Source organism: Takifugu flavidus, chromosome 10 (assembly GCF_003711565.1).
Source record: "Takifugu flavidus isolate HTHZ2018 chromosome 10, ASM371156v2, whole genome shotgun sequence".
NCBI classification, from domain to species: Eukaryota; Metazoa; Chordata; class Actinopteri; order Tetraodontiformes; family Tetraodontidae; genus Takifugu; species Takifugu flavidus.
Genome location: NC_079529.1, coordinates 7,145,933 through 7,173,431, shown reverse-complemented (window position 1 = coordinate 7,173,431; position 27,499 = coordinate 7,145,933). Strand labels below are relative to the sequence as shown.

Here is a 27,499-nt window from a genome sequence, read left to right as displayed (position 1 = left end):
CTGATGCAGGGATGATCCAAAAATTAAGACGCACTCACCGATGATGCAATAGAACAACTTGTTATATTTACAAAAAGAACCCATAAAACAAACTGTAAAAAACTTGACACCAACACCTGAAGACAGAATCCACTCTGAATAATGTTGCTCGGGTTCTGACGACACACTTGGTGCGTTGGTAATTACAGTGTAATCTAGTTGGGGTTGGGGGGGGGCGCAAAGCGTGCTGGTGTCCAGCTGCAGCATCTCTGGTCTTTACAGTCCGACAGCAGGGTCTGGAGGTGAGGGAGGATGTCAAATGAAAAAAGGAAAACCATCACCAGAGAACATTCTCCAGGTTTCTTGATCTGGCCAACACCTCCAGCAGCACCTACAGTACAGCCGCACTTTGTTGTTGTCTTGGGCCTCCAGCCAGACTCTGAATCCCATTTTATAGTTCTGCGTCAAGTAAAATGTGTTTTCTCAAATATTTTCCTGTTACAGCTTCTAAAATTAAAGATTTTTTACATGAATTTGGACAAAGACTTCAGTCAGACAGGAAAGAACGAGAGAAAACGAGCATTTTAGCCTGAAACGTCAACAGCGCGGTTGTTTGCTACGAGCGGTTGTCGCTCCCCTCTCATTCAGCCCCCAGGTGATAGCCTTGGCCCCAGTTGTGTCGGCCTACTCCCCCCGGCCGCTGTGCAGCTGGTCTCCTGGTGGGAGGGACTCCAATGCCAGCCACACCTCCCCTCCTGTTGGGGAAGTACCGATACCTGAAGCCAAGAGGATAAAAGACTATTAAAACAAGAACAGGAAATCAGAGACGCAAATGTTACAAAGTTACAGGCAGTAAAACCCAAGTGAGGAAAGATACTTACAGGATGTCCGGTGTAGACAGGAAGGCCTGGCCTCCAAAATCGATGGGATATTTGAACATAAGGAAGTAGTAGAGGTGACCCACCAGGTTTCCCGTCAGTTCATTTAAAAAGCTGCACAACGACAAGCACAGTCTGGACTAGAACACGAATAAAGTCACTGATTCTGAATAATGAACGACTCCTACAAACATCCAGATGCAACATCAGCTCCACAAACCACAGGGAAAATTTGCATTTGTGGAAGCTGAACTGTGCATTTAAAGAGACCCCATTTACTGTGCTGTGAAGAAAAACTGGCTACTTACGATCCCCCGATGACAAAGTTGAACATGAGGATGACCCAAGGCAAATAATGCGCCTAGAAGGAAAAAATATATCAAAATAACTGACAACATTGTGACGAGGCTTTACACTACAAAGCTTTACTTGATGTCAGCAATAAGGTACTTGAATAAGTGATTTGGTGGCTGTTGGTGGGAGAACAGGAGGTACCTTAAACTGTGTTCCGAACCAGAAGGTCACGATAGTGTCTTTGTTGAGCTGAGCCCAAACGTACAGTACCGACATGATCATTGGGATCATCAGCAGCTGACAAGCAAATAAACAATAACTTCATTAAAAACACACAAGTGAGGATGTTACGCATCTAATAGACTGTGAGAAAAGGTCCTTACTCGCATGTTTATCAGCATTGCAGATATCTACAGAAACAGTCAAGAACAATAACTTTACATGAGAACAATCTTTCAAATTTGTTCCCCTTTAAGCAACCAGGAACTAATCAGTCCCACATCTATGATCAGGCTGCTGTTTATACTTGGATTGGGTCCTGATATAGACTAGAACTGTCAGAACTGGAGAGCACTGGTGCTGCATCTGACCTAGATTGGGTCTGTATGCTCTGTAGGAGCGGAAAGACACCGGACCATTGGCACAGATCTGCAATAACATGACACAGTGCTGCAGAGAGGGAGATGAAAGAAAAGGAAGGGAGATGAAAGAGTACTGCAGCAGGGAGTTGGAATCAATGGTGGAGAGGAAAATAAGGTAAGAGGAAGGTAGCCCTGTGCGCACAAGTAAGTGTCCATATTTAGTCGACTACAATACAGCATTTAAAAAGGGGGTTTTGGTTTCCTGCGACGCCGGCCAAAGGATACGACAATGCAAATCCAGTTGAAGAGGAGCATGAAGACGTAATCTGCGGGTCTGCCATCAAAACTGCCTAAATAATCAAACCACAATAGAATTTAGGACAATTAAACAGTGACTGTGTGTATGTGAGCAGCCGAGGCCAGTCATCGTACCTGTCTCCAGCCGAGTGGAGTAATGGTAGAGAAAATAGAGATTGATCAGATACTGAAACCCAGTCGGGAAAAAAAAGGTGGCCGTCAGTGGTCTCCAGATCTGAAACACACAAACCAGATATAAATTCCAGCGATGTCTTTGAAGCCGGGTTTGTTCAATGCCACAGACTTTCAAAGCTCTCCTTGAAACTCGTGAATTCTAGTTTGGAATGCAAACAACAACACTTTGACGGCTGGTGTTCCTCTACTTCCATGCAGGATTTTGAGATTATTTCTTTTTTTAAGGTAAGATACAACCATAACATTTGATGGGGCGATGAGGATTAGAAATCATTTCAATTTTTCAACAAAGGAAACTACTTTCCATGACTAAAATAAAACAGTTTCACTAGATGTTTTTTGTGTATCATTTTAATAAAACTGAGGCCTTTTAGCTTATACTCCACTACTCTGACGCGCTCAAAGGGTCTTTGGAACAGTCCCTGCTTTGTTTAAACACAACTCATTTAGAACACTAAAATTTAACCACAAAGTGTGACAAAGTTAAGAATCTTGCTTGTATAAGTAACCCAATAGATCCGTCTCACTTTTTCTGCCTGGGTGGACGGTGGATGTACCACAAAGGTTGCTGCAGATCCACTATTTATAGCCCCATGTCAGTCCAGTTTACAACATCTAAATTTATTCCATATATCATATCGCCAACAGATCTCTTTACCTGGTTAAACAATATTAATACACTCCTGAGCCTCACAGCAGAACAATAATTAAACAGGAAATCTTGTTTTGCTAAAAGATTCTGACATCCGGAAAATCGCGAGCTGACGCGTCTCGCGCGCTGATTGGCCGTCAGGACAGGCCTGCTGGAAGCTAACATGCTAACTCACTGGCCAAATCAAAAGCACAGCATTCACAGCGACTATAAGACACGGGAAATTAACACGCATAGTGAAATAGTTAACAACAACACCAAAATACCTGAAATCTGTTGAAGACTAGATCTGGAAATAACAGGAAGTTCCTGAAATCAACCAATCCCAGAATACCAATAAGAGGCAAAGCAACTGAGGCACTAAACCAGCTCCGGGTGATGATAGGGATGCTTCTGAACCAATCCTGGATATCTGACATTTTACTTTACGATAACAGCCGAGCTTTAACAATATATACGCAACTTCAAAAATGTAGCACTACAGACTATACACCTTCTTGCTATCACTACATGAGGTCTGCCCCACAGATAAGTTTACATGACGTGGCTAATCAAGGATAGCTAGCTTTGCATACCGGCGCACTTCCGGTTCAGCTTTTCAGCGTAAAAGTAAATATTTCTGAAGGTGTTGCGCCACAAGTGTGCACATTATTGCTAATTTCCAATCCTTTTATATGAATATTTGCCTGTCGCTACAATATACACAAACCTTTTTTGGCTATGTTTAATATTGTTACAATTTCCTATTAGTGGTAGTATTCTAAAAAGTCCAAATTATATTACGACAATGAATCTCATTAAAATAGTTTGTAGGAAACATGGACGCTGTTGAATTCTTGGCGTTATAAACCGATGGGCACTCTGTTGTGTCCTTACGTCACATTTGTGCGACAAGAGAACTTACTCAATTATACATCTAAAACTGTAGTTTTAGACACAAAATTCGCCCAATGTCCTTTAGACTACTAAACACAGACTAAGACTTAACCATACGCAAATTTGTAAATTATTTGTTCTCGGATCCAAATAGAATTTATTGGGTGTTGTGCTTTCAAATTTCGCGCTGTTTGCGCCGCTACTAAAACAATTAGCTGCCAGGCTAAGCGAGATGGTTATCGATGAAGTTCTAAATTAAGCCCTAAAGTCTTTAGAGTATTCCTTATACTATTACTATAGGCGGCAATGGAGGTGACGGATATTGGAAACAAAGATGAGGGGAAGGTTTGGCATCGAAAACCAGGACCGGGCAAGGGGTAAGTGAGGACCGGGATGCTGGAAAAGATCGAATTAAGCACTTGGTGCTACAAGAGTGACGGATTTCTTACAGAATCTTTGTCGTCAAGAAAAATAGATAACTTGCTATATGGTGTCTTTCATGAACACATGTAAGTGTTTAAACTTGTTGCACTCCCTTCCATCTTAATGTATCAGGGGGAAAGTTGATTTGTAGGCTATAATCACAACACTATAGGAACGTTTAAAACCTCATTAACTCAGAAAAATCAAGGTTAGTCCAATCAAAGCAGCGTTAATTAATTATTTACTATATTTGAACAGCAAAAGTACCCCGTAGTGGTTAGGAGTTGGATGAATAGTAAAAGTAACATGACACAGATAAAGAATTGATAATTCACTTTGCCATCGTTTTTAGGTTTGAATATTTTATTAATGCACTGTCGCTACAACAGAGCCAGAGGATCAGCAGTAGCGTCCCTGCTGGGGTGTGTTTTTGTATGGGATGGAAGTTATTTTTCATGTGTTCCAAAAATTAGAGCGCATCTATGATCTATTGAAACATTTTAAATCCAATGTTTCACACCCTTTGCCTTTCTCAGCTTGTTGGCGACTGTAGTCCGCACTGTTCAGCGGGCCAAGACCGTGCGGTTCCTCCATGTGGCCTTTGACGCCACAGGAGACGTCTTCCTGGCAGGGGATCACCATGGAAACATCTATGTGTTTGACATTGGCAGAAACAGGTACGACTGTGGACGAGATAACCAAGGCTTGTTAGCAAGGCCTGACCTCCTCCTGAGTCATGTGATCGGTCTGTGGGCAGATTCCATTTGGTGCAGAAAACTGGACAGGCCTGCACTGCTCTGGCCTTCAACCTCCACAGAACCACAGAGTTGCTTGTAGCCCTGGCTGATCACACTATAAAGTGCTTTGACAAAGGTAGGATAGACACGTCTGCACATCCCTTTGTTCTTGTAGTAACAGTTCTGCCCAGCAGGAGGTTTTCTTGATGGGCGCTCATTGTTGACGAAGCCTGTTATTCTGCTTCCATCTTTCTTGCAGACACAAAGCAGATGATCAGTTGGATGCGGGGTCATGAGGGAGCAGTGTCATTCATCTCTGTACACAGCTCCGGTCGCTATGCTATCAGCACATCAGTGGACACAGCGCAGCTCTGGGACCTGGACACCTTTCAGAGGAAGCGGAAGCTCACTGTCAGACAGCCTGTTGATATTCAGAGGGTAAACATGGCATTCAGACATATAAATGAAGTCATCTTTTGAGCCCTTTAACAAAGTAGTCTGAAGTGTAGACTGCTACTCTTCTCTTCAGTTGTTATTTAATAATGTTTCAAAGCACTTCTTTAATTAACAGAGCACACCATTTGCGTTGCAGGTGTTTTTTCTGCCTTTCAGTAACACCATCCTGAGCTGTTTCAGTGATGATTCTATCTTCGCCTGGGAAAGTGACACACTGTCTTGCAAGTATCAGCTCCCAGTACCTGACTCTGGATCCCAAATCTCCTACAAGGCCTTTGCTGTTTCACAGTATGTCTTTCACATAATAGTCAGGAAAGCTGTTTTTGTTGATTTGTCTTATTTAGCAGATCACATACTATGTTAGAAACAAAATTAATTAACACAAACAGGCAGGCAGGTACTTAAACACTGGTTATTCTGAGGTGGAGTTTTTTTGGCAGTGATGGACGGAGCCTTGCTGCAGGTGGTCGTTCCAACTTAATCCATCTGTGGTGTCTGGACAGCCAACAGTTGGTGAGAGTGATCCAAATGCCCACGCAGGTCCGTACTGTCCGACAGCTGGAGTTCCTGGCTGACTGCTTTGACAGAGGAGCAAATCAGGTACAGCAAGACGTCCCTGCTCCCAACTTCTTCAACTTTTTTTTTTTTTTCCTTCCCTGCTTAAATTTTTTTCATGCTAAACATGTTAACAGACTCTTGGTGTGCTGAGCCAAGACGGCGTGATGCAATTTATCAACATTCAAACTTGCAAGCTGCTTTTCCATATGGGTTCCCGCCGTAATCCCATCAACACGGTGGCAATCGGCCCTAACGGCCGGCACATGGCAGCCATCATGGATAATGGCAGCATTAATGTTTACAACATCCAGAGCCTTACCCAGGGGATCCATAAGGTGACAGTGCCAGTACCTGCAAACAGTTTATAAAGTTTTAAGGACTATGTTGGTGAGATTTACATGTGTGTTCATTGTTGCACATGTCTGTTCAGCCGCCGTCCTCTCAGGTAGCAGTAATCTCTGATGGTGACGATGATCAGGAATTGCCAAAACTTAAGGTCAGAGACAGACCGGACGTCCTTCAGAAATCTGCTAAGAGGTCTGGAAGGCAAAGTCAAGCAACGATATCTCCTGGGTTTTCACTAGATGACAAAGAGGTTGGGACGACATGCACAGATGTGTTGTTTTTCTTCCACACGTGTGTGATATGACCACCGTGTAGACAAAGCATTTCCCCTCCACTGTTGAGGTTGTCTGTCTGTCTGTCACTAGAATGAACAAGCTGCCTGTCTGAATAAGAAGAGAATGGTGGCTCTGCTCAAGGAATTTGGAGAATATCCAGCTAAATACAGGTAAAAATTAATTTCTTCGCAGGAATATCTGTTTCTGCTAACTGAAATTAGACTTCCATGACGGATTGTGTTCATGTTGCAGGATGTTTGTGTGGCGGTCTTTGTTGCTTCTCCCAGAGAACTACACAGCGTACAGCTGCCTGACTGATAAAGGCCCCCATTCAGCCTTCCTCACCTTACATAACAAATATCCCATCAAAAGCCACAGGCTACAGAGATGTTTGCAGAGGTATCGTTCACCTTTTTTCACATTCAATATGACATGGATTTGTGATATATGTTTGATTAATCTGCCTCTTCCTGCACTTGTCAGGGTTTTGTCTGCTTTAGCTCACTGGGCAGCCATCTTTGGAGAGGTGGAGTATCTTCCGCTGATAGCTTTTCCATTTGTCAAGCTCTTCCAGAACAACCCACTGCTCTGCTTCGAAGTGCTGGCTACTTTCATAGGTACCAGATGATGATAATAGCAAAAAGAAAGATCTGTCTGTGATCTGTTGTGCAATAATGTTGTTCTCTGTGTGCACAGTAAATTGGTGTCAGCATTGGTTTGAGTACTTTCCCAACCCACCTTTGAATATCCTGTGCATGGTGGAGAATGTTCTGGCTCATCACGACAAGGAACTGCTGCAGCACCTGGTGGGCTGTGGCATCACCTCGCAGGTAAAAGACACAGCACACCTAGTGTCACATGCTTTTGTTCTATAGCTTCAGTTTGGCGGCCTGTCTTCGTGCTTTGATACATCCCCGTGTATATTTGTGGCAGCTGTATGTGTGGCCCCTCCTGGAGACTCTGTTCTCAGAGGTTTTGACCCGTGATGAGTGGCTTCGGCTCTTTGACTCAGTCTTCTCCAACCACCCCTCATTCTTGCTCATGGCCTGCGTGGCCTATATCACCTGCTGCCGGGGGCCACTGCTGCACTGTACCCAAAAGCACGACTTTGAGGTAACATTCGCCATGACTTTTGGGGAACAAAGATTAAAAATTCAGTCCCTCCTTCATAAAATATTTACTGGATTTTTCTTTTCCATTTGTTTCTTCTCAGTATTTCTTCCACCATCGTAATACCCTGCATATGGGAATGATGATAAAGGAAGCCTACCGCATCATGGATAGCACACCGTCTGATATTCACCCCAGGAATATGCTTTCTGACTTCACGCCACTGCCCAAAGGACATTATCCGGTGTTTAACCATTACCCAGAATTCATAGTGGAATACCAGAACAGAGAGAGAGAGAAGATACGACTGGAAGAAATGGAGCGTCACTGTAAGAGGTGCGTTGGCATTGAGAATCTATTAGCTTTGCTGTTATAATGTTACTTAATCCTTTGGATGGAATCGTGCATCTGTTTAATCAGGGGGGAGGTTTCAGCGCCCCACACGGATTTTGTGCGAGGGAACGCTGAAGTGGAGACCTTTTATACGCAAGTATGTCACATGTTTTTGAGATTAATGATCATAGAAGTTTGATCTTGCATCTATAGTCTGCAATATAGATAAATATAAACCTGTGTTTTGGAATTAAAGGCACTTGAATTTGAACGGAAATTTGAATTTGAACAGAAAGAAGAGGATCACCGAAGAAATATTCTAGCACAAGAAGAGGAAAAATTAACTCGGCAGATGGAAAAGTATGTCCGATGCTCCGCTCCACCGTTTCCCTCAGGAAAATCTCAGTAGAAGGCTTAAATTTAGGCTGCTGCATTTTTGAAGGTTAGCGGCTATGAAGAGAGATCTGAAAGCGAAGGAGCTGCAGGTTTTGGAGCCGAGTAGTCGGCGTTTCTTTCAACAGCAGCTGGACCGGGGAGCCTCCAAGATCCAGGAGCCTGAGCAGGAGATCAGACGACTGGAACAGGTGATTTCACACAGCAATCCAGCCTCTCATTCATCATCTTCTTCTAGTAAATTTCATTCCCTGTCGCTCTCCATCTGGTTATTCCACTCTTTCCTTTGCTCCAGATGGTAAAACCATTTTATACTGTAAATATCTTGAAAAAATTCAAACCAAATAATTTTCTTGGCATCAAATATCAACGTGCAGTGTTTGATTAAACAAATTCACCAAAAAAGAAAACATGGTTCATTTTTACAAGCTCATTTAACTTAATACATTTACATCTAGCAGTTATCACAGAATAATACATATTATGCCCTGAGATAGGTTAAATATTTTTGAGGTAAAGATGCAGATTTAGTGTTTCCGCTTTGCTGATGGAGGGACGTCTGGACCGAGAGGGTGATCGGGAGATGGCGATGAGGAGGGCAGGAACAGAGAAGAACACCGATCTGCTTCACAGCACCCACACAAACGTCCAGGTTAGCAGCACGCTGCCGCGTGGAGCCACTGTGCTAATATTGACATATGTCAGCACTGTCTAACAACCGTTTTTGGCTGGCGTCCCCCTCATATTCCCGCATAACCGTTAACTGTATCGGCGACACACAGGCCCTGGAGGCATCCCCGGCAGAGGTGCGTCAGCTGGGCTTGCAGTCAGACTTTCAGAGCGAGGTGGGGGAGCGCCTGAAGTGGCTGGATGCGGAGCAGGAGCGGGAGACGGCGAAACTGAGGGAGCTTCAAAAACAAAACCTGGCAGAAGAGGCAAGATTGGCTGACACCATGAGAGACGTGGTGGGGAGGCAGGTAAGCAAAGGTGGAGTGCTTCTCTTTGTAGTGATGCCGCCACATCCCTCAACGTCTTTCTTTTTATGAAATACGTCAGAAGAGAAAAATGACTTCAAGGACTAAAGTCGTATTAATCCGATCATCTCTGTTGTTTACAGTGGGATGAAGTGATGAACACCAGAGCTCAGGTCCAGGAGAGGAGCCGGCAACAGCTCTCAGCAGACGCAGGTATTTGGACCAACACAACCTAAACTGAGAATCTCACAGGTTTTTAACGTCACACTGTTCAGCTCTGTTGCCAGTGAGGAAGCGGCAGATGGCAGGATTTCCTCATCGACCCAGCAGGACATCTGCCGCTATGGTTGGAAGCGGCGCCGCCAGTCAGGTCGTCGGACCCAGTGTCACCACTTCCCCAATAGAGAAGGGAACCCACATGGTGTGTCTGAACAGCAGTTCACCTTCAGGGAGCGTGTCCACCAACTGTGAGTCTCACCTCGTGATGTATTCACCATAAACCGACAACAATCGTATAAATACGGCTTAATACATTTCAAATAAACCAACGTAAATTGGCAATCATCGGGGGGGGTTGTGTGAACATAATTTTGCTCTTTCAGTTTCTCTGGATCGAGGCCGAGCCCATCTGGACAGCAGCGAGAGGCAGCTGCTGAAGGAAGTCCGAGAGCTGAGACAGAGACTGGCCTGCAGAGCCAGAGAGGACAGCTGCGCCTCCTCACAGTCCCCTCACACGCCGCTGTCTCACCGCCACATCTGATGCCGCCGCACACGAGCCAGCTGATATCAGTCCTGATTCTCATTCCACTGCGGGTAGTCGCAGTAAAGTGGACGTCATCAGCCATGGAAAAATCATTTCTGCCCTGAATCGGCTTCTGCGCACAGACCTAAACACTGCACCCTGCAGGCTCGGGATCGAGGATCCACTCTGCGTTAGTTTTATATGGATAAATGTCTCCAATCTGATGTTTTACTTGTACTTGTAATTTATATTTTATTTAACTAAGTTTTGCATGAACCATTTTTGACGGATGAAACTGTGTTTACAGTATCTTCCTGTTTTTCTAAGCCCAGCTCCAGAGGGTGCCACACATGTTAAAAAGCTGACAATCGTAATAATCCTTTCCCCATCGCTGTGGTTTCGTCCTCATCTCACCAATAAATTTGTCCATCCATACATCATTTCTGTTTCCTGCTGCTCACATCAGGAAACTGATGCATCCTGGGTGTGTCTGTAACTGTCTGCGCGTCTTTGCTCGTGGCCTCAAAAGCATCCAGGTGTAGTTTGACATGAGCCCTAATGAAGGCCGTTTCCTGCTCGTCACTCGTTTCCTCTCCTTCCCCCTTCATTTACTCTCATCACCGGCTCCGTATCATCGCATCTTCATCGGTCGAAATTTCAATCATTTTTTGGCCCTTTCAGATTCGTTGGGCTCCGACAAAAATGACCCTTCGCAGGAGTTTCCCAAAGCCTGACACGCTGAATTGGACGCTTTGTTTTTTTGTTTTCCAAACCGTCAGACAGTAGTTTCTACCTGCGTTAGCACTGACATGTAAATCCCCTAGACGTGCGCTCTCGCCTCACCTGTCATAACTCATCCTGTCAACGTCTTTCACCCACAGCAGGGGCGTGTCTCTTGTTCTGTGTTTACTCTTCTGCCCTTGCTGCACCGCGTGCTCCCCCCACAAGCGTGTCAGCCTCCAAGGATCGTGCACAGGCTACCAGCAGCTCATCTCGTAAAGGTTCTGCTGGGATCCACGATCCATGGATGGCAGCAGCGTGTCTGTGCTGTTGTACAAGAGGTTCATTCCTCAGGGTAAAGTGAGGCGAAGGGTTCAAGACCTCCGCATCCCCCCTGCTTCTTATATTAATTTCATAGGCAGCGATCACAGGTTGGATTTGAGCCACAATGAGAGCGCACGGATGGCCGTGGATTCCCTCCTCAGCCAGGGTTTACAGGAATACCATCAGGTGCTGAGGGAGGAGGGAGAGGTGGACTTCCTGTCGCAGCCGGAGAAGATCTACATCATGGAAAATGGAAGAGATGGAGACACAGGTTTTGGTTCTAGTCTTGTCTTTGAACTGAAAAGAAATTAAATGTTTGTAGCTGTTTCAGGGTATTTTATCTTTTTTTATGCAGCTGATGCTTCTACCTCTGATGACCAATTGGTCGGCTCATTGGTGGATTCCCAGTTTGGTACACAGTGTCCTACCCTGTCCACTGACAGTGATCCTGCTGTAGGTGTGGATCTGAGCTGCCTGAGAGGTATTTTGTGAGTGAAAATCAGCCTGGAATGAGTTTTAAACAGCTTAAATTTACAACTGTTTTTTTGTCTTTGCAGGTGCGTCCGATGGGGTCCTGGTGAAGCCGAGTTTTGAGGTTCATTTCCAGTCTCACTGCGGAGCAGCCAGCATGAAAGACCTGATCAGAGAATTCATGCGTAAGGCAAAAGAGGTACAAACGCATAAAATGTGACATGCATGTGTCTACACTTGAGGATAAGACAAACATTGCTTATGTGTAATCATGTATATGTCTGTTAAACAATGTCTTCCATGTGCAGTCCTTGGTTATTGTCATGGACTGCTTCAGCGATGTGGAGCTGCTGTGTGACCTTCTGGAGGCGAGCAGGAAGAGGAACGTGTCCGTTCATCTGCTGCTGGACCATCTCAACCTGAGCCTGTTTGTTAGCATGTGGCAGGGGCTCAAACTCAGCAGCAGGAACTTCCCAGTGAGCAGCTTAAGTTTAAAAAATAATCACACATCCAACCTCTCTTTTTTTTTCTTAGAAAAAAAAGATCAAATTAGTGGCACTCCGAGCTATGAGATAAAGATTTAATGTTAAGGCACCTTTGTCCCTTCTGGGCTACTGTAGAAACATGTCAGCGCCCAAGGAGGGGGACCTACTTATAAATATCTTAAAAACCCAGCATATGAGATTATTGAAGCACCCATTGGATCTTTGAATCAACCCAGTAGCTTTTTGAAGAAACCACCAAACATAACAGGTGCCATGTTCTAACGGGCATTTCATAGTTATTTATTTATCATAAACGCTCAGACAGACAGACGCCGGTTTATAAGGAAAAGTCCTCGGTGAATGTGGTGAAACAAGGAAAATCTTTACTGTGCACTTGTGAGTGTTAAAAGGAGGAGGTGACGTCTCTGTTGTGACCTAAAGTTTGCTGTGGCCATGCAGTTTAGTGGACTGAGACCTTTTTCCACAGCTGTTATTTTGTCTACTTGTGTAAAACTCTTCCCAAAACCTCCCGCTGATGATTCAAAAAGATTCAACAATCTCTTCCTTCTGTTTCTCTGTGTAGAAACTGTCCGTACGCAGTGTTCAGGGACAGACCTACTGCGCCAAGACCGGGAGGAAGCTGACCGGTCAGGTCTCTGAGAGTTTCATCATCACTGACTGGACCGAGGTGCTGACGGGCTCATACAGGTGCAAACGCCAGTAAACGCGTTGTTTGTGCAGATAAGTGTGCACAACAGCGGATCTCGTAAAACCAGTCTGAACATTTGTGTTTCGTTTTAATGCAGCGGTGACGTAACGTGCCGTTGTCGTGCTTGTGTGTTCTCAGCTTCTCCTGGCTGTCCTGGCAGGTTCATCGCAGCCTTGCGGTTCTTGTAAAGGGCAGCGCGGTCTTACCTTTTCATACGGAATTCCTCAGGCTAAATTCCAGCTCCCAAGCAGTTCCTGGCTTTGTCAGTTATATTGCTGTGCCTCCAGTCCTCCCTTTTTCTAACAAGACATCACACGCACCTCAGAAAGTCAATAAGTTTCCCAGTGATGCTACATTCCCCTCTGAACTGAGCAGGATTGAAGACAGAAAAGCAGAAGCAAACGCAAAAGTGCAGTTTTTGACTTCTTTAGAATCAAATCGTAGTAAAGAGATCGCGCAGCCTGCAGGTAGCGGCGCACAAGTGCGCCCCAAACCTCCACAAAATGTTTCTGCAAGCGCACGTGAGCCGCCAGGGGGCGCTGGTCGCACCCATCATGGCTCGCAGAGAACTGGAGAAACTCTGAATGACAGTCGAAACCCTTGGAGTCCCGCTCAGGTCTCACATGTCCGGGCTCAGCTCAGCAGTCTCACCGTCAGCACTGCTGCACAAAAGTCTTTTCCCACACAGAGACAGTGCAGGCCTGTGTATCAGCCTCCAAATTTAAATCTAAATTACAGCAGCGTTGGTGCTTGTGGCCTTTTATTTCACCAGAATGAAAAAGCCAGATCGGTAAAGACTTTGGGGATGGCAGCGCATCAAAAAAGCAAGCACCAATGGTTGCACACACAATCTTTTAGGGAAAAAACAGATTTACTGTCTCCTTGTCGAAAAATCCCACTTCCTTCCACACCTCAGTTGAAAGATTTAAAGAAAGACCCGCTTATACCTTTAATCCAGCCCAGAGAACACCAGGGTAGGAAGGACCCCCAGGCGCATCTTCAGTCACACCCGGTCACACAGCCTTCATCGCCGTCACTCGCAGCCGCTCACCTTAAACCTCAGCTGCAGACAGGGTCCCAGTTCCTCTCACCAGCAGCCCAACTAAGCCAGGAGTCCCCTCTTAGACTTAACTGGAAATCGCAACGTCATGCTCCGAAACTCAAACTTGCTCCTCGCCACAGCTTCCTCAGCAGCCTCTACAGGCCAGCCTGGAGGCCGTTTCACAGCAACGCTTCTGCCCTGTTGAGACGGAGCAAAAGCTGGACCGAGACGCAGCCATCAAGATTCCCAAAACCAGTTCTGCTGTCCGGTGTACCCAAGACCTGAAGTAATTTATTCATTTTCCAGCCACCTTCCAGTACAGAGCTTGGGTGCTGGTATGCTAGTAGCTATGCTAGACTCAGACACCCTGCTAACTCTCTCAGGCTGCAAATTCAATTCACCTTTACTGTTATAGTCTGTTACAATCAAAATTGCCTCTAGGCGCTTTATAGAAACACAGGGCCTGACCCCTGACCCCTGACCAACAACAGTGCCAAGGAAAAACTGCTTTTTAACAGGTGGAAACCTTGAGCAGGACCAGACACACAGCTGGCTGGGCAAAGAAGCAGGAGGACAGCTAGAGGAGAGAATAAACATAAATTTCAGGCAAAGGCATTAATTACACAGCTAAAGCTGAGCAGGACATCAAGGCCAGTTGGCAGGTCAGTGCCCAACTATAGGGTGGGTGATGCCTGTAGATGGATACAGAGAGAGGTGGGGGAGGGGGGAGACGCACCATGAAATGTGTAAATGGCATCACTGACGGACAGGACAGGACAGGACAGGCAGCTATGAATCAGCAAGGTGAAATAAACCCGTCAGGTGATCACGACCCCTGGCAGCCTCGGCCTTATCACAGCACAGCAAAGATGTAGCCAAAAAATAGGATGACCCTGTTGTAGATATAAATAGACTGACTAGAATAATGACTGTGACTACAGCAGTGCGCACCATGAGCCTTTTTAAAAAAGAAGGTTTTAAGTCTAATCTTAAAAGTAGAGAGGCTGTCGGCCTTCCACACCTGGACAGGGAGCTGGTCCCACAGCAGGGGGCCGGTAGCTGATTGCTCGGCCACCCATTCTACTTGTAGGACATTAAAACTATGTAATTGATGCATGATGTAGAATATATATTTGACTTTCAAATACTCCAGTTTTCTTATCAAAGTCCAAAAACATGCACACAAGATTTAACTGAAGCTTATTGTCTGTGAGTCATTCAGGTTCCTGAGGCCTTTTCTTTTATTAGATTAGTTCGATGTCTCCAAATTGGAATAAACCACATTTGAGTGCATGCATGAAACATCAAAAGTTAGGATTAATTATGAGGATGTCTTTCTTTATTTTTACTGATTATGAGTAACCTGTGTCAACAATATGCCAACGTCGTACATGCATGCTGTTAATTACACAAAAACATCACAGAAAATGTGATTGTGAGATTTATTTGGCTCAGGAATTAAACGGTCTTTGCAAGTGTACATGTTCAGCCCCAGAAGACAAAGAAGGGCTCCACAGCTGCCCTGATGTTGATCCTGGAGCTCTTGTTTGTGAAGATGTTCCACCAGGTGTTCAGAGAGCACTCCCAAGGAGGAAGCAGACTCGCAGGGATTCCAGTTTTCCACTGAGGTCTTTGGTCATTTCTCTGCAATTTTCCACAATGCCAAGTAAAACAGAAACTGGGTTGGAACATATCTGTTTCTGTTTCTTTCTGGGCGTTTCCAAACCCTTTATGGGCACAAGCAAACTGTTGTAAGTGCCTGGAATTTTGTTACAATAAATATTCCATTGAACAGAGTTGGTCCTGGAGTATTATCTTTTTTTCTGGTCTTTTCCTGCCTCATGTATCTCTAAAGAGGCATCAGAGGAAAATCAGCATCCAACTGTGTTTAAGGTGGAACATCCATCAGTCTCCAGGACACCTGTTAATAAGATCTTGCTCCACCAACGGTCCCTGAAGCTCTGCACACATATACTGCTCAGACTTTCCCCATCCTGGTTGTCTTCCCTCATCTTCTCTGGAATCAGGTCTTCTGACATCACCTACAGGTGGCAGAGACAGAGAGAGACTGAAGGTGCCCTCGTACCCAAACACAAACTGAGCCGTGGGTTCTCACCTGGGTCAGAGCCTGCAGGGTCGACTCTTTCGGGTTCAAGTACTGCAACACCTCATCTGTGCACTTTAGGGTGTTTTCACTGTGCTGCAGCACAAAGGAGGACTGCTGCTGCTGGAGAATCCTCAACAGGAGTCTGACAGCAAGAGACAATAAGGAGATAATCGGAACATAATAAGTAGGCGAAGGTTTTAATAAATATTGATCTATAAGTGGCTCAGCTCTACAGTCAGGGTCATGAACGTACCTCGTCCTGATGAAAGAAGTGCAAGCTTTGAGCCAGATTTTGTCCTCACTGAACTCTGCTGGATTCTCTTCTTCAACATCTTCCTCTGCAGTTTCTCTCAAAAGTGAGGAACACAACTCTACCAAAGGCAAATACAGCACAGTAAACCAGAGCAGACAAATACGACAAATCCCAGCGTGGTGGAGTTGGAAGCGCACTCGTGGTCTGCTTCCTCTTCAGCAACTGCAGACACATCTGTCCCAGGCCGTGCCAGTGCCAGGGGTTGAAGGGCAACAGGCTGCACAGCTGCTGCAGACAGGACATCTCAGCTCCAATGCACTCAAAATTGTGATAGATGGTTGCCTTTGCATCACAAGAGAAATATGACAAATTCAGAAGCTTATTAAGAGACATAAAGTCTGCTTATGTGTGTTGCTTTGGGAACAGTGCTGACCTTGAGCAGCAGGAGGCTAATCAGGTGACAGGTATTGGACATGTCTTTCTTCTAGAAACCAATAATGTCGTATGCTCAATTACAACAAAGTGACCAATGCGGTGTTTTACATTATTTAACAGTTAATCGCATTTACAGTTACTTTTAAAAGACACTGCAAGCTTTTTTTTTTTTGAAAGACTTACCAGTATATTGACAATGTCCAGTGCTCTGTCTATCCGTCCCAGCTTGGTGCAGCATCGGGCCATTCCCTCTAGTACATCTCTTCTGATGCTCAGGTTGTTGTCAGAGATCCACTCCAGGCAGCTGCTATATGCATCAAAGGCTTTCTACACACATCACACCCCAAGAACAGAACAGAAATTATTTAAAACTTGAACAACGCAGCAGTAAATATGATGCTTCCGAGCCTCTGGGAAGAAAGTTAATTTCTCCAGAATATTAAGTGTGTCTAGATAAGAGAGAGTGAGACAGGGTCTGCAGGGTAAAAATGTGATTAAAGATTTACTTACCTGATAGTCCCCCCGTCTCACGGCCAAGTCACCTCTGAATTTGTAGACTTTCTGCTTCTCCAAAGAATCATCTGTGTCCAGGGCGGCATTCTCACAAAACCACTATATATACAAAATAATTTTGAACTTAGCAATACAGACGCAAAAAGAACAGACTTTATTTTTAGCTGAGCATTTAAGATTGACCTATACACGTGCCAGATGGAATGAGCTATCAATATATGCCCACTTAGCACCGTAAGACTTTAACCGTGGATGTTCCTACAATATTGGGGCACCAATTCTCGTTGTAAATGGTACGAAGAATAATAAAAAGCAGCTAGCCAACTTCTCTAGGCACTGGATTTACAGTTCTGCAGCAAACGAAACCGGCGTGTTTCCTTCTCACCTCTGGCTCACACACTTTAGCGTTATAAGTAGTCAAAGATACAGAGACCCGGTCTTTTTTCTCCGAAAACACCGAGTCATCAAACGTGCTTCCTAAAATCTCCATCTGAAAGCAGCATACATATAATATTCTTATTGGAATATTATCGGTCGTAGTAAAAACAACACGGGTTGTTTATTAAAGTACACCCTTCTGGCCGGTCCTTCTGTGTAAGGACACGGGTGAAAGTGATCTGGAGTAATTAGTTCCGGAGGGAAGGTTCCGACCAACGATGATACAGCACCGCCAACGGCAAATAAATACAAAATAAATCATATTGCTGCGTTAGAAACAAATAACATAAAAGGTAAGTGTGCCTTTACATTTTTTTAACAATAGTACATAAATTAACATATTTTTATTATTTTTTTACCGAGGAAATCTGTTTGAAATAGTCAAACTGTTAGTTTAGGCATGTAAAAATAGCACTTGTGACGTTTGTTCCATATTTTGGCAGAAATAATCTTAGGTTTGCATGCAGTACAGCCCTTAATAAAATTTGTTTGGCATTATATGTATAAATTTTATTAAGGGCTGTACTGCATGCATACCGACCGACCGACCGACTTACAGACAGACAGACAGAACCTAGTGTTAACAGGTTTCGGTGGGAAATACATTCATACGTATTTATATGACAATTCTGCCAAGATCTCTTTATTTTGTTTTATGGCAAAAACAAAAAGTTTTCACTGGAATCTCTGATTGCTGTAAGAAACATTCAACCATCTACCTGTTTAAATACAAGAAAACAAGTGAGAAGTATAGAATAGGTATAGTGACAGATACAGATAATATATGCACAATAGAACAGCAGGCAAACTACTCAGATCACAATGCTAGCGCTTAGTTCTACAGCACATTAGCTGGGACACATGGAGACCGATGAATATAGAATCACAACTCAGCGAGTGGACACAACACCTCAAAATTAAAGAAATTATTCTATTTCAAGTAGATTTGTCAGTGATGTAATACAAGCTGATTCTGCCTGTTTTAACTCATAAGGTGCTAGTATTAAGTGCATTAATTGTTTTTGCATTTGCAGCTTAAAAATCGTTCTGGAAATTAAAATGACTCCTAATATTGAAATACAGCAATGTTGCTTCTGTTGCCATGTTTAGTGCAAAAATCAGCAGAAAGTTGTCACGTTAAAACACTTCCTATATCGCAATTCAACACTACAACACTGCTTGATAACATTAAAAACTATTTTCATGCCTAAACCTGAATCCATAATTTGTTAGGCAAACGCTTGCCGCTAACAAAGCATTTGTTTTCGTAGAAACAGCAAAGTGAATGGTCTTTCTCCCGAGTTGTGATCCTACACTTACAATAAAAGTACCAATAAAGCAATTTGTGCAACACCGGCTGATCTCTAAAAACTGAAAAACATTATTCTATCGTATAAGGTATATGAGATATGATTGTTAACAATCAACTATTGTTTGTAAAGAGCTGTAATGACAGTTTTTATAGATAGAAACATTGTAAAACATTCAGAACAGACTATAGTAATGAAAGAGCACACCGTAAAAGACTGTGGGTGGAATACCTGGGGGAAGGTACGGGCCTAAACCGTGGACCAACCGTGGTGATGACAAAACGGCAAATTGTGGTGTGTTGATTTGGAGGATTGGATCAAAATGATGCTGGCAAAGAAGCAGGTCCACTGTGAACAATGTTAAAGCTACACTAGGAGCCCCAGATTAGGCTAGTACCATCTCAGGTAGACCAACCCAGAATATTGTATGTACAAATGAGCGGTTTGGCTTTTATTGCATGCAGGATGAGCCAGAACTTTTTTCCTTAAACTTTTCTTTAAAGTTTTCTGGACCTGGCACTTGATGAGAACACGTACCTCAGTTCACCCTGGGAGAGAACGAGCAAACCTGCTTGGATCACGTTGAGCAGACATCATGACTGAACTGAAGTAAAGGCGCTAAAATATTGTCCGGTCGGTGGCTGATGAGGATTCGGTAAAAGTCCAGAATGCCAAGGTTGTCAGTTTCGGAACTTAATACAGACGTTTCCATCTTCAGAATGTCTACGCGTGGTGCCACCTCAGCAGAAAAGCGGTGCTCGTTTGAGGATCACGAGCTTAGTTTGAACGAACCTCCTTTAAGGAACACCCCGCCCGCAGCGTGCGATCCCCATTCTGCTGGTGTCGTCATTTTCTCGGAATTCTGTTCAAACAAATGTACGAGCCATGTAGGCACATAGGATTATCTGCAAAGCTTTTCCAGAGTCTCCAGAGACAGATTTCAGTCTTTTCAGTGACGGGAAAAACAAAAATTTGTTTGGCAGGATTCCCACGAGAGGGGGTAAAAAAACACTGGGTTTGTTTGGGCATCTTTCCGTGAAATAAAGCAAATTTTCCAAGGAAGCCTGTTTATATACTTCCAGTCTTTTGCCCTGTATGTCCAGCCTCTCTGTATTCCGAACAGAACCATGAGAACAGGGGGGAAGTTTACACACATCCAGGGCTGAAAAACACATATTGGGGCGAGATGGGGGACAATTCTCACCAGTTAAAGCAACAATTAAAAACATAAAAGGCTCTGGTTGTGCAATAAAGCGACAGAAAGAGGTGGCTGATTGTTCTGAGCCTCATTACCATCCATGTGTAACAACTGTTATCAAAGAAGTGGGTAAAAGGTTTCAAACCATTAACACACACAAGACTTTTTCAAGGCAAAATACTGGTTTCATCTGAAGTCATACAAAACACATTTGGTCTCTCAGAGCCATTTTATGGTATAATAAGGGATTAAGGTGCCTAATCGGGATTTTATCCACAATATACAAGTGGATGGAGTGCAATATATGTGTATTTTTTGTAGCTTCAGGCTTCACACTTCAGTCAGTATCGACTGGGGTCAATTTCTGATTTCAAATTCTGTTTAACAACCCCTTAATGTGGGTTGATTTCTTCACAGGCCTCATTTAAACAGCACAAACGAGAAGGCAAAAGTGTCTGGGTGGTACTGGGATGGGAGCCGCAGGTAATGTTTGCATGTCCTCAAATTCTCCCCCACTCGGCCGACCAGAAATTCATACCAATTAAAAACTGCAGCACAATATTTCATTTCTGTTACCATGTCATTGTAAATCAGATGCCTGCAATTCTGAAATATTGTTTAGTTGATCGCCACTTTTTCCCCCTCAAACCATATATCTCAGGAGACACATTCAACCACAGAATGTCCGATCTCCAAGCAAAACAATTAAAAAGTTTACAATAACACAGAATGTGTTGTATCAAAAAGGTGAAAAAACCTGAATAATATCAATATTTAACACATACTGTGACTTTTACCATCAGACCCAAAAGTGTTCAATAACAAAAAAAAAAAAAAGAATACTAGTGCGCAAGAGACAACAAACAGCTAAAAAGGGAAGACTTCAGCCCACGTCCCATGGTGATTAAAAGCATCAGGGCATTTCTCCAGCATTTAAACATCTAATTGTTCATCCGGGTCATCTCAAACAACCCGCTGAGTTCAATCCACAGGCGAGTTGTTGCTCAGCAGTGACACCTAGCGGCCAGGTTTTGTAAAGCACCTTTGTAAACAACTTGTTTATTCTCCTCCCGCTGTTTCCTGTCAGTTTGGGATCAAGTGTGAAATATTCACTAATACTGGAAATAAAAGGTACAAATCAGGCCTGTGCTCATAGCACAGAGTTTCATGGCAACATAACTTTGCAAATGTAATATGCCAGTTAGAGGACTATTAAATGCTGGTTGTTGACCGGATGTCTGTCTTTTCTCAAATGTGGAACTATTTTACACTACTCAGAAAGCAGAACGTCTGCTTCCTACTCAAGAAAACTATATAATCAAGTAATGTGCATCCTCGGGATCATTTGCATCCTTCTCCATGAGCTGATGGAGTCTTCCTTGGCAATGAGGAACTATTATTTTAAGTACTCGAGGCATGATATCATGAAACAGTGTCTCAGTATTTACGTGCTCTCTCGCTCCAATCATATTTAAGAAAAGCCAGACAACAGTACAGCCAATATCTCAGATTGTTAATTTGGTCTATAATCCAAATCTGGGGCCTCCTAAAGTGTAATCAAACTTTGCTGTGCCAAATTTCCACTTTAACAACGCCCTTGTCAAAGATTTTGAACTAAAGCTTAAACTCCATCTAAATCTTTTGTACAGGGGTCAGAAAAGGTAAAATTGTGAGTTAAAGTTCCAGCATTGATGGTAATTGGGTTTTTCTCGGCACACTGGGCAGTATTTCGCCGTGCTTCCCGCAATCATCAATCTTCGGACACCGACAAGGATTTCCTGACGCTACGCGATGGCTCCCAAACCTCACTGTCGTCCGTATCGTCGCCTTCGTCCCCTTCATCGACCTCGTCGTCATCTTCGTCTCCCAAGCCTTGTTGCTCCTCGGTCACTTCCGGGGCATCTCCGTGCATCTCGGATCCCTCTTCCCGGCCTCCGTCCGTCCTTCCTGTTGACGCCTGGAAGGGGTCGAGCCCCATGTCGATGCGTCGGTGCACCTCGGCGAACCACTCCCTCACCTCCACAACAGAAGAAAGAGACTTACAGGACGTGTGGCTGGTTCAAAGCTTCCATCAACAAAAAAATAAACCTGCATCAATGTCGAGTTTCCGCTGGATTCATTCAGCTGTTTACAGTAGACACAACTCAAGAGGAAGAGGCTGAGGCTGGTACCTGTTCATAGCTCATGTTGGTCTTGGTGACGAGCTCGTCCAGGTCTTGCTCGCTGAGGAAGCGGTGCTTCAGGTAGTACTCCTTTAGGATTTCCTTACCACTCTTGAATTTCTTGGAGTGTGTGGATCGACCGGACTCTGTGCTGAATGAGGCAGATCTTCTCGGCTGTTTCCTAGTCCGGGAACGACCCCAACCTCGATTTTTGGTACGTCGCTTTCTGCCAAGGCCTCCACCACCTGCTAGTTTATTGCCCCCGCCACCATTTGGCGCTTCAAAGTTGCCACTTTGGTACTGGATGAACCATTTCAGGTTATTGTTCTTCCATGAGTACCGAGAGTCCCCAAACCAGCTGACAATGTAGGATCGGGGAAGGCCGCTTTCTTCCGCTAACTGGTCATACTCCTCAGGTGTAGGCCACTGGGTCCGCACGAAGGCACTTTTCAGAATATGGAGCTGTTCAGGAGTCTTTTTGCTCTTATCTCTTAGGTCCTTGAAGGCGTTGCTGGGCAGCTGTTTGCTACGGCCACTAGGAGGCGTTTGATTACCTTTACGAGACATGGAGGCAGAAAGTGAAGCCGAGCCAGCTCCTGTTCCTCTTCCCGCTTGCGCGTCATCTGCCTCCATTTTCCCTCCCAGTGAAGAATCAGGAGAGGATGTGCTGAGAGACGGCATTTTCCGTCGCTCAGTGAACCAGGCGTCAATCTCCCTTCGCGTCAGTTTAGTCTCCGTCCTCATGCGGTTCAGTTCTTCGTCTGACGGGGTGCTGTTCTTCTCAAAACTTTCCTCCAGCACCACCAGCTGCTCTGGAGTCTTTTCTTTAAACTTCTGCAGAGTGAAATCTGGGAAGGGATTCCAGGTTTTGGCCCGCGTCTCCCTCTCCTTCACAGGGGAAGCTCGCGGAGGGAGGGGGGATGGCGGGGTCTCATCGCTGGAGTCGATAATAATTGTGTTACTAGTGTTACTGTTGAAGATGCCACTTCCTCTGCTGCCTCCATCGTGGAAACCAATGATATGGCTGTTTTTAGAGTTGCGCTGATTGTATCTGGTGTCGCTGAACCACTTCTTGATCTCCCCTTTGGTCAGGTTGGTGACCTTCATCAACCGGGCGATCTCTGCGTCAGTTACAAAGTGGTTTTTCAGGTAGCTGGCTTTCAGCTCAGCCAGCTGCTCTTTGGACTTTTTAGGCCGCAAGCCGAAAGTGTCAGTGCTAAGAGCAGAGTTCTCCTAAGAGAAGAAAAACAAGAGCAGTGGGTTAAATGAGAAGCAAGCCCAGGTGCTGAATATCGGTCAGAAGAAGGAAGAAAAAAAACTGCTTCCTGCCTGTGGTGAAAGAGAGGGGGGCTGGATGGTGGTTGCACGTTTCAGCTCACTGTTTGTTTGGATGGGCTGGCTGGAAACTCTGCTGGCGCTCTGGGACTGGCTGGGCAGCCCTGCCACTGTTAGAGTGATGGGACTTGTCACTGGAAGGTTCCCCCCTGGGCCGACCTACACCAACAAAGCAAAGACGTGCTGATGTGCAGGTATCGCACAGAGACGCAGCCACCGCTTGATTTTTCTTGTGTCGTCGGGAATTACATCCACGCATATCAGAACCTCCAGCTGACTGAAGGATGCAAGTGTTAACGCGAGGAAAAGTGCTCGGCCAATCAAGGCCACCCTGAATATAAACTGAGCTGCGTTGAAGGAGACCAACTAAAGCCAAAGTCTAATAAGCAGCTGTCAATCAGCTAATTCAAGGGGGGATCCATTCAATTGAAATGTCGAGGTCACCCCACAGTCAAAGCTGAGTCTTTTTAGATTCCTTACCTACCTGTGTGAAAACCAGACCCGGCTGACCCACGATCTGGCAGGACTGAAGAATGGACTGGAGCCCGTTGGCCGCGGCCGAGAGCTGATGCGCAGGTATGACAGTGATGGTCTGAGGCACGGTGTGCACTGTGCCGTTAAACTGCTTCCTCCTGGCCTCCTCCACCTCCTCAGGAGTCCAGCTGACCCCGTGCTTCAGTCGCTGTGCTGAGAACCACACCTGGGTGTAGATCAAGCACACCGCTGACACACTATACACTTTTCAGATCACCCTATAGAATAAAAAAGACCTTAGTTCACCTTAATCTGCTCCTCTGTGAACTGGGTCTGTGCTGCTAGGCTACTGATCTCAGCCATGGAGGGATAAGGAAACCTCTTGTATGTACTGCCCAGCAGGGGGTTGGTGTCCATAGCTGCACTATAGGATGGGATGCTGCTCAGAGGGATCAGGAGCTGAGACTGAGCGGCTGCAGCCGCACTGTGTTGGGCCTGGAATGCAGAAAGCACCTGAGGAGGAGGTGGGGGAGGAGGAGGAGGAGATGCTGTTTGTTGAGGGTATTTAAAATTACAGCTACTCACCATAATTAGATTCTGAAAAATGTATCCCTTTATACAGAAAATGAAAGCAATACTCAAATTAAAAGCTCACAGAAATATGGGGCAGATGACCTCGAATCCATATCTCAAATTAACTCGTATTTTAATCGACTCCAAAAGAACAACACCTTTACACAAGTCACCATAGCTAGACGTTTCTAACGAGGCTAAATTCCGGTTCTCATTTTTAAAGATAATTATCTTAAAGGACCTTGGGGTATCACTTGGTTCTAATTTGTTAATTAGTCCATTGTTCTGGAAAAAATAACTCTGATTCAAAAGTCAAGATGCATCATGTTTTGGAAATGGAGGAGTGACTGAGAAGCTACTCAAACTTTAATAATTAGACTTTACTCAACATTTATCATCAAGAAAACAAATAAATTCCTAATAAATATTGACCCATGTCCTGTTTTTGATAGTTTTGCACTTCCAGTCTGTATTTTACTGATGACAGTCTGATAACAAGACGTAAAATGCCAGAAAGGTTCGGTACCTGTGCCAGGCCGGCAGGCAGAACTGTGGGATTGAAGGCCGAGGATTTCTTCTGAGGCTCCGAACCCATGTTGACCAGCATGCCTCCCCCGAGCTTCATGGAGTCTTGGAGCAGCATCTCCATAGGGGTCATCTGCCCCAGGGGCGCCTCGATGGGCTCCAGCTCTGTTCCCGCCTCCCCGTCTCCACCTGCTCCGAAACCTTCCGCTGCCTCTTCTGTCGATTTCAGCGACACGGCGATCCTCTTGGGTTCCGATTTGGTCTTCAGCCTCATGATGGGGGTCTTGCTGAGCGAGATGGCAGCCACTGCAGCAGGGTCCGCTGACCCGTCGTCTGGTGCATCGCACGGTTGTTCCTGGGCTGACTGGTCGCTGCTTTGCACCTCCGGCAGGTTTGAGGAAACCCGCATCACAGCTGGTGCGCCGACATCCGCCTCATCTATGGAGGCATTAGGTTCATCTATGATTCCAATTGAAAAATCATGCATACTTGTCATTTAAGTCGCAGTTCAGGTGTAAGAATCCACCAGATTTGAACCTACTTGAGTCTGTAGATGTGGGCATCACCGCCGCCGCCTGCTGCAGCTCCTCTGCCGCCGGCCCCACCTCCGCGCCCTCTTTCACCTTCTCCTCGTCTGCCTCTCCATCCGTTGTCCTTTCAGGTCTCTCCTCTCCCTCCTTCTGCTCCAGCACATGAGCAGGCAGCACCATGCACGGCGTGGTTGATTTCCGTCGGCTCGACATCGTAAAAGACCAACTGTTTTCTCCCGTCAGCTAGAAGTGTTCCGTGACCCTGGTGCTGAGGTTCACATGCCTTAAGCGGTCCTGCTCACATTGATGAGACTGGGAAAAGGATATTTCTGGTGGGAGAAATGAGCCAAGCAGGGAAATGTCATATAGAACATGTTATTACACCTTTATAGGCCTGTTTATGGTGACAAAGTATACAGACATCTGGTTTATGGCTGTATTGAATTATTTGATTTCTGATGACAGGGGTTGAAGGGTAATTTGACAATAAAGCAACCCTTTGTGCCGCAACAGGCAACGTTCATTAAATATGTACCAAGAATACTTTTGAGTTTGGATGTATATCATTTCATTCAATACACACCTGAAAAGCCTCTCCCAATACAGTGATATTGATCTAAGAACCACAGCAAGGCCCCAGTTCACCACCCTTTCTCCAGAATATGAAATATATTTACTCAGCGGCCTGCTTCCAGCTAATATTTGCTCCCAATTTCCATACATGTACTAACAATCCTGCCTTTATCTGCGTGGTTACCATCACTGAGACGGGGTGGTTAACTGTTAGAGAGAGAGGAAAAAAAGGTGTTGCTCATGCACAACATGGTGCACAGCCGGTGGGCTCTGACTGAAGCCCACTGCTCCTCACTTTCTGCTGGTAAAGGTGTTGCACAGGCTGTTAACAACGACAGTAACAGTGCAGCGCACGCTGCCATCATGGGATCATCTGCATAACAAATAAAAAAGCGCCTCGGGGGTAGTGTGGGGGTGTGCGACGGCTAACTCGACATTACCGAAGAATAGCGACAATAATTCAGTGCGAGGATAGAAATATTAGCTCCACAGCTCACAACATGTATACGAGAAGGGGGGGGGGACTAGCTAGTGTTAGCCGGGGCGGTCGTTATTGTTGTTCGTGTCTAGCGGTAAACTTACTGAAGTACTCAAATGCGGACAGCGTCGCTACCAGCCTGTCGGGGCGAGGGTTTCCTGGCTCTCAAGCTTCGGTAGATGCCTTTCGGGGGGTCTTCCTCCCGCGGCTAATCATCGGGAGGCAGCCCGGACGGGACGACAGCGGCGTTAACGTTATTCGGGCTCGCGGGTCTCCCAAACCCGGCGGAGGGAGTCAGCCAGACAGACAGACGGACGGACCAGTCGGAAGATGCTGGAAACGCCGGACATCTCTTTCCACCTCGTTGGAGCAGGTTATTTCATACCTCCGTTGGAGATGCGGCCCAAACGCCGGCGGTTACTTCTGTAATCCCGCGGCCGGCCCTGTGTTAGTTCGCTGACCCAATTTTCTGATGTGTTTTAAAGGCAGATTTTTTTTTTAATGATCGAAAGGCGTCATCGTTCAATGTAATACGTCCTGACGTCATCGCTCGGCGACTCTCTCCGCTTACTTATTTTCCCTCATTACGGCGAAAATGTACTCAAAAGCGTTCCCTTAAAGGTTATCACCGCGTCCAAAGTGTCCAGTGTTGGCTTTAACACCTCCGAGAAGGCGAAAGTAAATGACTAAAATCCGTTTGACGCGCACTGAGTTCGTGTAGCCGGGAAGGCTGCCAGCGTGTCCTT

General features: G+C 45.2%; 4 protein-coding genes across 9 annotated transcripts; 2 read left to right on the top strand and 2 right to left on the bottom strand.

Moving 5' to 3' along the window:
- Positions 1-44: 44 nt before the first annotated feature.
- Positions 45-3,456, bottom strand: derl1 (derlin 1). Its single transcript, XM_057045403.1, has 8 exons — positions 3,143-3,456; positions 2,165-2,264; positions 2,018-2,082; positions 1,535-1,561; positions 1,353-1,448; positions 1,166-1,218; positions 861-971; positions 45-755 (listed from the first exon to the last, which is right to left on the bottom strand). Exons 1-8 carry the CDS (start codon positions 3,293-3,295, stop codon positions 620-622), a joined length of 741 nt encoding a protein of 246 aa, XP_056901383.1. The 5' UTR covers positions 3,296-3,456; the 3' UTR covers positions 45-619.
- A 293-nt stretch (positions 3,457-3,749) lies between these two features.
- tbc1d31 (TBC1 domain family, member 31) lies at positions 3,750-10,533 on the top strand. 4 transcript variants are annotated; one of them, XM_057045396.1, is made up of 22 exons: positions 3,751-4,129; positions 4,712-4,852; positions 4,933-5,048; positions 5,172-5,350; positions 5,505-5,656; positions 5,809-5,968; positions 6,061-6,261; positions 6,357-6,521; positions 6,637-6,716; positions 6,799-6,945; positions 7,030-7,163; positions 7,243-7,376; positions 7,480-7,659; positions 7,760-7,992; positions 8,077-8,146; positions 8,282-8,349; positions 8,432-8,573; positions 8,936-9,034; positions 9,165-9,317; positions 9,500-9,569; positions 9,632-9,823; positions 9,959-10,533. In XM_057045396.1, exons 1-22 carry the CDS (start codon positions 4,059-4,061, stop codon positions 10,114-10,116), a joined length of 3,045 nt encoding a protein of 1,014 aa, XP_056901376.1. In that variant the 5' UTR covers positions 3,751-4,058; the 3' UTR covers positions 10,117-10,533. The 4 variants fall into 4 exon arrangements, 3 of the variants coding, with proteins under 3 accessions (XP_056901376.1, XP_056901375.1, XP_056901377.1); XM_057045395.1 differs by having other exon boundaries at positions 9,165-9,359; XR_008952388.1 differs by lacking the exon at positions 9,959-10,533 and having other exon boundaries at positions 3,750-4,129; positions 9,165-9,369; positions 9,632-9,743.
- A 140-nt stretch (positions 10,534-10,673) lies between these two features.
- On the top strand, positions 10,674-15,645 carry LOC130532655 (protein FAM83A-like). Its single transcript, XM_057045402.1, has 6 exons — positions 10,674-11,413; positions 11,498-11,623; positions 11,700-11,812; positions 11,922-12,089; positions 12,682-12,806; positions 12,946-15,645. Exons 1-6 carry the CDS (start codon positions 11,122-11,124, stop codon positions 14,132-14,134), a joined length of 2,013 nt encoding a protein of 670 aa, XP_056901382.1. The 5' UTR covers positions 10,674-11,121; the 3' UTR covers positions 14,135-15,645.
- Positions 15,278-27,466, bottom strand: LOC130532652 (zinc fingers and homeoboxes protein 1-like). Of its 3 annotated transcripts, none has more exons than XM_057045392.1 (15): positions 26,858-27,466; positions 25,714-26,014; positions 25,174-25,631; positions 24,381-24,587; positions 24,085-24,300; positions 23,595-23,759; positions 22,275-23,498; positions 21,908-22,120; positions 17,155-17,256; positions 16,828-16,971; positions 16,643-16,693; positions 16,407-16,551; positions 16,210-16,327; positions 15,966-16,098; positions 15,278-15,891 (listed from the first exon to the last, which is right to left on the bottom strand). In XM_057045392.1, exons 2-15 carry the CDS (start codon positions 25,913-25,915, stop codon positions 15,721-15,723), a joined length of 3,549 nt encoding a protein of 1,182 aa, XP_056901372.1. In that variant the 5' UTR covers positions 25,916-26,014; positions 26,858-27,466; the 3' UTR covers positions 15,278-15,720. The 3 variants fall into 3 exon arrangements, with proteins under 3 accessions (XP_056901372.1, XP_056901373.1, XP_056901371.1); XM_057045393.1 differs by having other exon boundaries at positions 25,174-25,610; positions 25,714-26,031; positions 26,858-27,455; XM_057045391.1 differs by having other exon boundaries at positions 25,714-26,031; positions 26,858-27,454.
- Positions 27,467-27,499: the final 33 nt, after the last annotated feature.

Excerpts from the sequence above, each read along its gene's own strand:
- LOC130532655 (XM_057045402.1), top strand. The coding sequence starts at position 11,122 with ATGGATGGCAGCAGCGTGTCTGTGCTGTTGTACAAGAGGTTCATTCCT. Across the intron at positions 11,414-11,497 it reads TGGAAGAGATGGAGACACAG|CTGATGCTTCTACCTCTGAT; the intron begins GTTTTGGTTCTA and ends TTTTTTATGCAG. Across the intron at positions 12,090-12,681 it reads TCAGCAGCAGGAACTTCCCA|AAACTGTCCGTACGCAGTGT; the intron begins GTGAGCAGCTTA and ends TTCTCTGTGTAG.
- derl1 (XM_057045403.1), bottom strand. The coding sequence starts at position 3,295 with ATGTCAGATATCCAGGATTGGTTCAGAAGCATCCCTATCATCACCCGG. Across the intron at positions 2,083-2,164 it reads CTCCACTCGGCTGGAGACAG|GCAGTTTTGATGGCAGACCC; the intron begins GTACGATGACTG and ends TTGATTATTTAG. Across the intron at positions 972-1,165 it reads AACTTTGTCATCGGGGGATC|CTTTTTAAATGAACTGACGG; the intron begins GTAAGTAGCCAG and ends GTCGTTGTGCAG.
- LOC130532652 (XM_057045392.1), bottom strand. The coding sequence starts at position 25,915 with ATGTCGAGCCGACGGAAATCAACCACGCCGTGCATGGTGCTGCCTGCT. Across the intron at positions 25,632-25,713 it reads GCCCACATCTACAGACTCAA|ATGAACCTAATGCCTCCATA; the intron begins GTAGGTTCAAAT and ends TTGGAATCATAG. Across the intron at positions 24,588-25,173 it reads TGCCTGCCGGCCTGGCACAG|GTGCTTTCTGCATTCCAGGC; the intron begins GTACCGAACCTT and ends CCTCCTCCTCAG.
- tbc1d31 (XM_057045395.1), top strand. The coding sequence starts at position 4,059 with ATGGAGGTGACGGATATTGGAAACAAAGATGAGGGGAAGGTTTGGCAT. Across the intron at positions 5,657-5,808 it reads AAGGCCTTTGCTGTTTCACA|TGATGGACGGAGCCTTGCTG; the intron begins GTATGTCTTTCA and ends TTTTTTTGGCAG. Across the intron at positions 7,377-7,479 it reads GCTGTGGCATCACCTCGCAG|CTGTATGTGTGGCCCCTCCT; the intron begins GTAAAAGACACA and ends TATTTGTGGCAG.